The sequence below is a fragment of the Ovis aries genome, chromosome 15, assembly GCF_016772045.2.
Source record: "Ovis aries strain OAR_USU_Benz2616 breed Rambouillet chromosome 15, ARS-UI_Ramb_v3.0, whole genome shotgun sequence".
Lineage (NCBI taxonomy): Eukaryota > Metazoa > Chordata > Mammalia > Artiodactyla > Bovidae > Ovis > Ovis aries.
Window position 1 is genome coordinate 53,913,845 of NC_056068.1, and position 10,848 is coordinate 53,924,692.

The 10,848-nt window shown below is 46.2% G+C and overlaps 1 protein-coding gene across 1 annotated transcript; it reads right to left on the minus strand.

Moving 5' to 3' along the window:
* Positions 1–9,021: 9,021 nt before the first annotated feature.
* On the minus strand, positions 9,022–10,751 carry UBE2G1 (ubiquitin conjugating enzyme E2 G1). Its single transcript, XM_060399447.1, is given in 1 exon segment — positions 9,022–10,751. A coding segment is annotated over 1 exon segment (507 nt). The 5' UTR covers positions 10,660–10,751; the 3' UTR covers positions 9,022–10,152.
* Between the last annotated feature and the right edge of the window lie 97 nt (positions 10,752–10,848).

The window sequence follows — 10,848 nt, forward strand, 5'->3', positions numbered from 1 at the left end:
AGGAACCCTCTATACTGTCATTGCAACTTTTCTTTCAATCTATCACTATTCTAAAATTAAAGTTTGATTTAAATTAAGGACAATTCTATCGGATGCTGTATTAGTTTTCTGAGGCTGCTTGTAAAAAATGACCGCAAGCTTGGCCACTTAGAACAACAGATATTTATTCTCTCTCATTTCTGGGGGCCAGATGTATGAAATCAGTGGCATTATGCCAGTTTGCAAGTGGTGGGCAGCACCTGGCTTCCTCATGAGTCTCTAGGGGAGAAACTGTTTTCTTATCTTTTCCAGCTTCTAGAGTTACATATTTTGCTTGGCTCACAGGCCCCTTCTCCGACTTCAAAGCCAGCAGAGAAGGAACTTCAAATCTCTTGCTGTTTCTGTTGTTTCATCTCCTCCTGCTTTCTGGACCTAGTCGAATCTGTCCCTGACTGTCTTACAAGGATACATGTGATTCATTTAAAGCCCATCCAGATACTCCAGGATAATCTTCTTATCTTGGGATCCTTAATTTAATCACATATGCAAAGACCCATCTTCTCCTCATACAAGGTAATATTCATGGGTCTAAGGATTAGGACCAGATATCTTTTGGGGAACGCCATTTTAATCATGCCACAGATACCAATCAAGTTATTCATTCTCTTGGAGCTTCAGATTTCTCATCAGGGAGAGTTATGCATGCAAATATATGTAAATTAGGAAACCTGCTAGGAAAGGCAGGGGTCTGAGGAGCATCTTGTCCTGAACAGATGAGTCCTGACTTGTTAGCAAAGTCCGTGGTGATGAGTACATGGTGGTGTAGGGAAAGGACCCCAGCTGGGAAGCCTGTGACTTGTGTTCAAATCCCAGCTCCACTGGCAACTTGCAAATCACTTTGCATATCTGGAGTATTCTGCATTTCCAAGAAACTCTCAAATGTTAGTCCGGCCCTGAGAGAATGCTGGGCAGGACCTCTCAGACTCCTGTAACCATGAGATGTTATGATTATAGACCTTCACTTTCCTGGGGGCTTCCTATTGCTAGTGTTTCTTGGTCCCTCCTCATTTCAAGGTTTAATTTTTTTATTTGGAAGATAATTGCTTTACAAGCTTATATTAGTTTCTGCTATACAACATGGATAAGTTATATGTATGCCTATATTCCCTCCCTTTTGAGCCTCTCTCCCACCGCCCATCCCACCCTTCCAGGTAATCACAGAGCACCTAGCTGGGCTTCCTATGTTATAAAACAGCTTCCCACTAGCTATCTTATACATTGGTCTTCCCTGATGGCTCAGACTGTAAAGAGTCTGCCTGTAATGCAGGAGACCCAGGTTTAATCCCTGGGTCAGGAAGATCTCCTGTAGAAGGGAATGGCAACCCACTCCAGTATTCTTGCCTGGAGAATCCCATGGATGGAGGAGGCTGGTGGGCTACAGTCCATGGGGTCGCGAAGAGTTGGACATGACTGAGCAACTAATGCTTAGTGTACATGCCAGTGCCACTCTCTCAATTCATCAAGCTCTCTATTCCCCCCGTGTCCACAGGTGCATTCTCCATGTCTCTATTGCTTCTTGCAGACAGGTTCAGCAGTACCGTTTTTCTAGTTTCCATATATATGCATTAACATACAGTATAGTTTTTCTCTTTCTGAAAGACTTACTTCACTCTCTGTAAGATATGGTAACATATATATGGTAAGATATATATATTATATATATATATATAGAGAGAGAGAGTGCTATGTGCATAGTCGTTCAGTTGTGTCTGACTCTTTATGACTCCATGGACTGTAGCCTGCCAGGTTCCTCTGTCCATGGGATTCTCCAGGCAAGAATACTGCAGTGGGTTGTGATGCCCTTCTCCAGGGTATCTTCCCAACCCAGGGATCAAACCCAGGTCTCTTGCATTTGCAGGCGGATTCTTTACCATCTAAGCCAGCAAGGGAAGCCCAAATATATATATACAATGGAATATTACTCAACCAAGAAAAGGAATAAAATGGGTCATTTGTAGCAGTTGTAGCAATGTGGATGAACCTAGAGTCTGTCAATAAGGCTGATTTTCACTGAGCCCTCTGGAGGCAGTGTAGTGTCCCAAGGGAGTGGCAGGCTGTTGCAGAGCCTTTGTGGTGGGGGAGGGGAGATCCTCTTTGCTTCTCAATTGCTTCTAGCCAAGCCATGTGTACACCAGGTTCAGCAAACTACAGCCCTGTCTGAACGACCTGTGAGCTAAGAATGACTTATACAGATGAACATTTGCCATCACTTGATTATAGGTAATGATGACTAAGCTCCAGATGTCATCCTCTGAAATGTCTGCCCTTGTAATCAGTAGACCTACAGTAAAAAGAAAAAAAGTGTACTCAATTATTTACTTTAAGTTTAATGTATTATAATTTTGTGAACATTTCTCTCCCTTCCCCTAATCCTCCACTCCCCTCCCCTCATCCTCCCCTTTCCTCCTCTCATCCTCTCCTCTCCTCTCCTCTTTTTGTAGAAGAGGACTACATAAAGTCCTTGCTTGGCCTCTTATCCTGCAAAATCTCCACCAGCCCTACATTTCATTCAAATTAGTCTCAAGCCATCCCCAGATTCACCCTGCACTTGGAGCCAGAAGGACCTCCCAGTGCAGGTCTGACACCATCTGATGAAAACTGCCCAGTGGATTCTCTGTCCTCAGGATGTCTCTGGCCCCTTGGCCTGCTTATTGCCATTTGCAGGGTGGGCTCTGCCTTTCTTGCCAGCTGCTCTCCTACCCTCCTCCAGCCTTGCTGAGCTTCTTTCAGTTCCCCAGGGCATCGTGTTTCCCCTACTGCCAGCATTTTGCACAAACTGTTCCCCCTTCCTGAAAGCCCTTTTACCCAAATGCAATTCTTGGTATGTCAGGAGTCCTTTTGATACCACCTCTTCCAGAAAGCCTTCCTTGATCCCACCCCTTCCAGGCTGTCATGTGTCTCCTCTGGGCTTCCACAGTTCCCAGCTTCTGTCTACTGAGCATTCACCAAGCTTTTTAAATACCTGTGACCTCCATCAGCCTGGGAGCCTCTCAGAGCCAGGAGCAATTTGATTCTGAACTGACGACCCTTGTTTCTCACTGGCCATGTTCCTGCTGGCTCCTGCCACTCGGGAAGGATGCGGGCTAAATGTCAGGGACTGTAAGTCACTGTCCCCATTTCATTCCTTTCATGACCGCAAGTCCTCATCTGTGCACTGCAGGCAGGTGGACCCCTGGTCCTGGATGGACTAAGGCCTGGATCAAAGGTAGGAGTAGAATTGTGGGGACATGGATGGGGTAGATAGGGCAGGAGGCAGCAACTGAGCTTCCAGATGCTTTTATCATTGCTTCACAAGCAACACCAGACTCTGGGACTGCATGATCTGAGAAATTCCAGCCAAAGGTCACCCTTCAGTGGTCAGCTGCAACCAGCCTGCCTTGGACCCTGCCCAACTCCCTACCTCCCCCTCCCCTGAGAGCCAGGAATAAAAAGGACCTGGCTGGCCATGCTTTAGGCGTGAGCTCAGGAATATGCATGTGCAAGCAAGTGTGAAAATCTACAGGTAAGTGTCTGCAGGAATATCAGTGTGTGTATGGCAACCCACTCCGGTACTCTTGCCTGGAAAATCCCATGGATGGAGGAGCCTGGTAGGCTGCAGTCCATGAGGTCGCTAAGAGTCGGACACGACTGAGCGACTTCACTTTCTCTTTTCACTTTCATGCATTGGAGAAGGAAATGGCAACCCACTCCAGTGTTCTTGCCTGGAGAATCCCAGGGACAGGGAAGCCTGGTGGGCTGCCATTTATGGGGTCGCACAGAGTCGGACATGCCCGAAGCAACTTAGCAGCAGCAGCAGCAGCATATGTGTTCATATATACGTGTATATGGTGTACACACTCCTGTCTGTTCCTGGCTCATGTGTCTGAATGTGCCTGGCTGGGAATGTGACATCTTGCATCTGCAAAGCAGGAGAGTCAAGCCCCTCAGTCCTTCCAGACTGTGACATCCTGCTCCCTGGGGCTTTCCTGACACTGTACCCTGCAATCTCACTCCAAAGCTCTGTCTCACCTGCAGCTTCAGGCTCCCAGATGATCAGTGCCCTCACCCTGCTGCTGTCCATTCAGGGATATTGGGGAAGTCCTGGGATCCTGAAACATGAGGATGAATCCTGAGGGTAGCGAGGGAACACTATTGATGCTCCACCAGATTCCCTTCACCGGGACCCTGAACCCCATTCTCGGCTTGTGTCATTCTTTCTAACACCTTTCCCTGCACCTCTCCTGGGCTTCCTGGCTCCACGAGGACACAGTCCCAGGAGTAGATTAGGGGAACACTACTCACAGTGCAAGTTTACATCACACCCTCCTGCTGCACCCAGGGGCCCCTCAGCCCTGACTGACTGGAGAAGACCAGCTCCTTGCTCTAAGCAGTAACACACCTGGGGCATCGTGTTTGCTGCCCCAAGGGATGAGCTGAGGCTGCTCCTGGTGTGGGTCACACCCTGCTTAGCTGCTTCCCCTTCCACATTCTGCTGCCCCAGCTTCTTCTCCAGTTTCTCCCACAGGCATTTCCTCAACAAACTAGGATCACTCGGCTCCTATCCTATGTCAGAGTCTGCTTCTGAGGAATTTGTACTGAAACAGGGAGGTAGGCTTAGAAACCAGTGACCCCAACTACCTCCATACCACCTGGCTGGACAAAGAGTACAAAGAGCCCACAAGGGGACGGGTGTCTCCAGAGGCTCCCCTTGGTCTGCCATGTACTACCCTCCTCACTGTAGTCCCCCAAATCTCCCCATCTTTACTGTAGGCCCAAGGCCCTCTCTGAAGCACCCCCACAGTCCTGGTTAGGAAGATTTCTCAGCCTGCTGAGTCCCTGTTCCTGAGGGTGTCCCCTTAAGCCATTAGCTCCCGTTAGAGATGAAGCAGTCACAGTCAGAAAGCAAGAAAAGAGACATCCTTCCAAGTGGGGTCAGCGAGGCAAGAGTTGCTCTGCCAACACCCTCCACATACTGACTTCAAGGTGGTACAACTGGGAGCACATGGGGGTCCAAGGGACAATACTAGACCTTCCTTTCCTCAGAGGGAGACTCTTATGGTAGAAAGGGCTCCATTCTGGAATACAGGATTCTTCATCCCAATGGCACCTCTGTCATTGTCTGGTTGAGTAACTTCAGGGAATCAACTGATGCTCAATATCACTGTCTGTGAAATCAACAATGGAACACAGGGAATATGCCATTCAGAGCACAGGATGCAAGCTGCAGACCCACCTATGTGTGCGACACTCTGTCAGTGAAAGAACTGGCTGCTCAGGCTTGTGAGAACGACAGGGGGTAACCACAGAGCCCTAGGCAGTCCTACTTTGGAGTCCGCTTTGAAGACTGGTGGCTATTTTTGCTCATGTTATGGACCATAACAGGACTGTGTAACTGGCTTGGCCATGTATTCTTGCTGACTTGACATACTACCTTGCTTTGTAAAACCAGATGACTTTTCACAAAGGACACACTGTCTGGTGGAGGGAGAGTTAAAAGGGTTCTCCCTCCATTCTGTCCCACCTGCCTCACCTCTATTGCCTCCCTGGCTTCAGAAAGAACAGATTCCCCATGAGCTCCAGGGCCCAGTGGAGCCTCAAGACGGGTGGGCTAATTGAATGGGACTGGTGTATGTGTGAGCATCTGGCAGGGTCTGCAGTAAGGCACAGCCAGATTGCATTTCCTTTCCATTTGTGAAATGAATAGAAATAATGCAGGTTTAGCCTGTTCTGTTTCTTCGGGTGAAAGAATGCATTTATTTTGTCAGGTTTCTTTTCAGTATTTTAAATTATGGTAAGATATAAGCAACATAAAATTTTTATCATCTAAACTATTTTAAAGTGTACTACACTGTTTCAACCATCACCACCATCCAACTAGAGAACACTTTTCATCTTGCAAAATGGAAGCTCTATACCCATCAAATAAAAATTCCTCATTACCCTACCCCCATGTCCTTCTTTTTTTAATCTGTGCAAGGATTGGGTTTGGTGGTGTCATCTCTTTAATAAATACATATCAGTGCTTTCCTATGTGCCTGGCACTGTGCTAGGGCTGACACAAGAGCAAGTCTAGGGTTTTCACTGACTCTGATGGTGTAAGATGCAACAAGTCTGAACAAAATCAGAGATTTTTTTTTTTTTTTTTTTGGTCTCTTCATTCAGTAAAACTCTCCTGACCCTGTGACCAAAGAGGGCAGGAGGCAGTGATGGAGGACATGTTCTCCTCACCCCAGAGGTGCTCACATCTGGTCCAGGAAAAGAGGGCTCCAACCACTAGCCAGGCAGGCTTCCCCTCCCCAGGCCTCAGCTTTCACAAATCCCACCCACACTTCCTCCCTGAGGAAGCCTAGGGGAACCAGCACCCCACTGCCTCAGCTGAGGAAGAGCACAGCACCGGAAGCTGCATCCTGGAATTCAGCCCAGAGCTACCAAGTCACACTGGGTGACCCTAACCCCTAACCCTAACCTGCCCCCTGCCCTCCGGATCTCATGCTGCTGTCAGTGTGGGACCAAACAGTCCCCAACACATACACACACCCCAAGTGGCCCTTGTCATAACTAAATGAGATCATGAATATGAGTGAACTTTGCTAATAAAAGCGCTCTGGGAACATGAGCGCTCCGATTACAGCCTTCTGTGATTTGTAATTTAGAGGAAGGGGCATGACTATCTCTGTGAGCTGACAGCTCCGCAGCTGCCTCTTGATCCCCTCCTACCCGGCTTCCTGACACAGATGTGAACAGCCTCAGCCTGTTGATTCAACCTGCCCTCTGCAGAGGACATGAATAGTCCAGAGTTGGCCACAGACTGAGCAAAGGTCACACAGCAAACAGGCCTGCCCTTCCCTTCTTGGGTATTTTATTAGCTGGCCTACTAGATTATCTCACTAAAATAAATGCATAAATATTTCTTATTGTCCCAAATAGATCCATATTGTCCAAATAGTATTGGAAGGAAACTTAGAGACTATCAAGAGTAATAGAAATGCTACTCTTGGTACAGTATCTCCACGGCTACTGCTCTACAGGTAATGATAATAGCTAATATCCTGTTCCAGGCATCATGATGCAAGTTTTATATGGGTTCATTAGTCTTCACATCATTCCTGAGGTAGGTTTATTATTATCTACATTGGACAGATGAGGTAACGGAGGCATATAGACGTTGAGTAACTTGCCAAGGGTCACGCTGTCACATGGGGCAATCTGATCTGGAGCCCCCATCCTCACCCTTCTATGGGCCACCCTGCACATCAGGGAGACTGAAGGAGTTGGTTCAAGGTCATAGAAGAGGAGTACCTGACTCGGGCCCTGACATTTAGCCCTACAGTCAGGAGTAAGCCAGTGTGGAACACCACTCACTTCTGCTCTAGATGCGACGCTTGAGGTCATCTGCTGGGATTTCATGGGCAAACCCTCCCAGAGAGGATACAGGAATGAGACCACCTCATCAGTGCCTGGAAGAAGGGTGCCAATGTACCAGCGGAAGAGAGGAAATCAGATAGTACTCAGTGAAGTCTTAAAGGTCTAGTGTGCTCAGCATGTCAGGTGGAAGGAATTGAGAACCTCAGCTACAGGAGAGTCAGACTGACCTCAAGCTCTTTGCCACAGGCCTCCACCATTACTCCCTCCCAGGAAGATCGCGTGGGGCACCACAGAGACCTGCCCTCCACCGTTCTGCACAGTCAAAAAGCCCCAGTCTTGGACTTCCCTGGTGCTCTAGTGGTTAAGAATTCGCCTGCCAATGCAGAGGACACCGGTTCGATACCCGCTCCAGGAAGATCCCACATGCCTGAGGGCAACTGAGCCCGTGCACCACAGCTAGTGAGCCCAACCACTCTAGAGGGTTTCTCTGCTCTGCAAGAGAAACCATCTCGATGAGAAGCCTATGGACCGTAACTAGAGAGTAGCCCCACCTCGTTGCAACTAAAGAAAGCCTGTGAGCAGCAATGAAGACCCAGTGCACTCAAAAATAAATTAATTTTTTTTAAAGCCCAATCTCTCATTCTGACCCTTTCTACATAGCAAAATCTTAGGCTTTGGGTGAGAGACAGAAAAAAACTTTGTTCCAAGGACCTAGGCAAAATTACCTTGCCTCTGAGGGAAGAGTAAAAGCCAAATCATCTACTTCTTGGGAGAGAAGTAGGAAACCTTCTCACTGCCCCTAGGACACGGTCCAAGACCCACTGTTGTCACAGAAAGCCCCTGTCACCCCTTGGGGTGGCAGGGCTCAGGAAACTGTCCCCTGCCCAAGCAGTACCCACCAGGCAGAGGTGGTACTACTGGGGGAGGGGCAGGAAACTCTTTCCCACTCCAGACTAGTCACAGATGTGTGTGAACACTCAGGCACTGTTGGGTCCGACTCGTTGAGACCCCGTGGACTGTAACCCACCAGACTCCTCTGTCCTGGGACTTTTCAAACAAGAATACTGGAGGGGGTTGCCATGCCCTCCTTCAGGGGATCTTCCCAACCCAGGGATTGAAGCTGCACTTTGGAATCTCCTGCATTGGCAGGTGGATTCTTTACCACTGAGTCACCTAGGAAGTCCCAACCACAGATAGAAGGTAGAAAATAGTTGCCACAGAAAAGAGGTTGAGGAAACTGAGAAACCCCTATGACCATGACCAAGATGTATAAGGGCCCGCCCAGGACTCAGCTAAACCCACAAACTGGGAATCCACTGTGCCTGCCATGACCCTATCACAGTATAATGAGCCAGCAACAGTCTACCACCCAGGGAAGAGATGAGTATGGAGAGAGATATCCCCTGTGACACAGAAATACAGGGACTATGGAAAACCGAGAGAGTTGGGCAGAAGCCCTGGGAAAGACTTCATCAAAATTTTAAAATTTGTGCTTGAAAGGATACTATCAAGAAATTGAAAAGACAACCCACAGAATAGGAGAAAATATTTACAGAGCATATATCTGATAACAGGCTCATGTCTATATATTAATATAATATATATAAAGAATCTTACAATTCAGTAACAAAAAGACAATACAATTAAAAATTATATTTTGGAAGAACTCAGTAATAAGGTGACAGAATTCCAAAATCAAATTACATGGAAATATACATCACAATTTCTTTGTACAATAGGTGAGAAAACTCTGCAATATTAGAAGTATAGAGGCAAAGAAATATGAAGGGCTAAGGAGAAGGGATGAGGATAAACAGCATTTTTAATAGCAAACCCAGAAGTTAAGTAGAAAGCCTGTAGCTATGCATGCTTTATTCATCCATCTTTCACATTAGGTAACTGAGGGCAAAAAATAAAACCAAATCAGAGTTTTGTGTTGTTGGGTGTAAATTTCAATCATTTTAAATCTGAATTGAATTCAGAACTAACTCTTTTTAGTTCCTAGGGATAATGACTGAATTCAAGAGCTCTTAATGACAAAAAAATGTTATTGCTGTATCCAATCTGAGAGATGGGTACAGGTACAATACAAAGGGACGTAGCATCTAGTGATGACCACTCCTCTGAAGTCATCATTAAAAATCAAATAGTTGCTTATTGAGTACTTCGGAATTTGAACTAAATGATTTGAAAACTTCCTGGCAGACAGAAGAGATAAAAGTAAAGGGGGCTATGTGAAAATAAAGATATAAAAGTTTAGTAAGTGGAAAGAGTTTAATGAAGCCTCAATTGTTTAAAGGAAATTAAATGGAAGTTGTTAATCCTAATTGCTTTTTATCTGACATGCTTTTAAACCTGAAAAGAAACAATAATAAGGAAAGAAAATCTGCTAAAATGTTTTAGAATTTACACGATTCTTATTCTACTGCAAGAAAGTGTTATTTGGTACAAGGTGTATATGTGGATGTACATGAACAGTATATATACTATCCAGATCATGTTGTGCTATGTACAGGTGTTTACAATTCTTCCTGAAGGGTTAAACAGTTCATTAGATTTCAAAATGCATAATCATCTGTAGGCTGGCATGTGTTAGGCTCTTTCCAACATTGATACTGGCATGTTTTATTACAGTCCAGTTCCAGCCAGTGCTTGCCAGCTTGTTACAACGAAAGTCCAGCAATACGTGGGTAGAGTGCACGAAAAAGTGCCATGTTTCTCAGTTGGAGACCCTGAAATAAGTGAAGTTGAACTGTTGAATAAATGTCACTAAAAAGCAGGCTCTTGGCTTCTTACACAGTGGGCAACTGTCCTCTTGACTTCTCCATTTCTGCCTTCCCTCCATTCTTTTGCAGCATCAACATTAGCAGGTGAGCCTCCACTGGGGTCTGCCAGCATAGAAATGACACTAATCATGATGATTTTCACTGTGTGAATAGGCAACTAGCATTCTTCTGGCTTTTCATAATCATATTTATCTTCCCCAGATTTGTGAAGAATAGAAAAGCATATATCACCATGTTTATCAACATTTGGATGCTAGATTTTGGTAATGAATTTCACTTTAGGAGGCCAAAGGGGATAAGCTTTTGGGAAAGTGAGATGAGCTTTAAAAACACCACCTTCTTAAAGTGTATCTGGAAGAGCAATAATAAGAATTTCCCATTGGTAAAGATCATTGTCATCTATTAAACTTTCTGAAAAGCCTTCCACTGGATTTTTGTTGAGTTCTTCCAGGTGTCTTCACTATAGCAGTACCAACTGCAGCTCAGTCATCCTTCCCCAGCAAGGGCTCAGGCTGGCACTGGGGCTTCCAAAGGACTGCACACAGGATCCAGAGCTGCTGGAGCTGGGTGTGCTGAGGAACCCAGGTCCCCATGACCGGGGCACCAAAGCCGAGGCAGGCTGGTCTGTGGCAGTGGTAGTGGCACCTCATTGCCAGTGTGAGTCCACTCGCCTTGATAA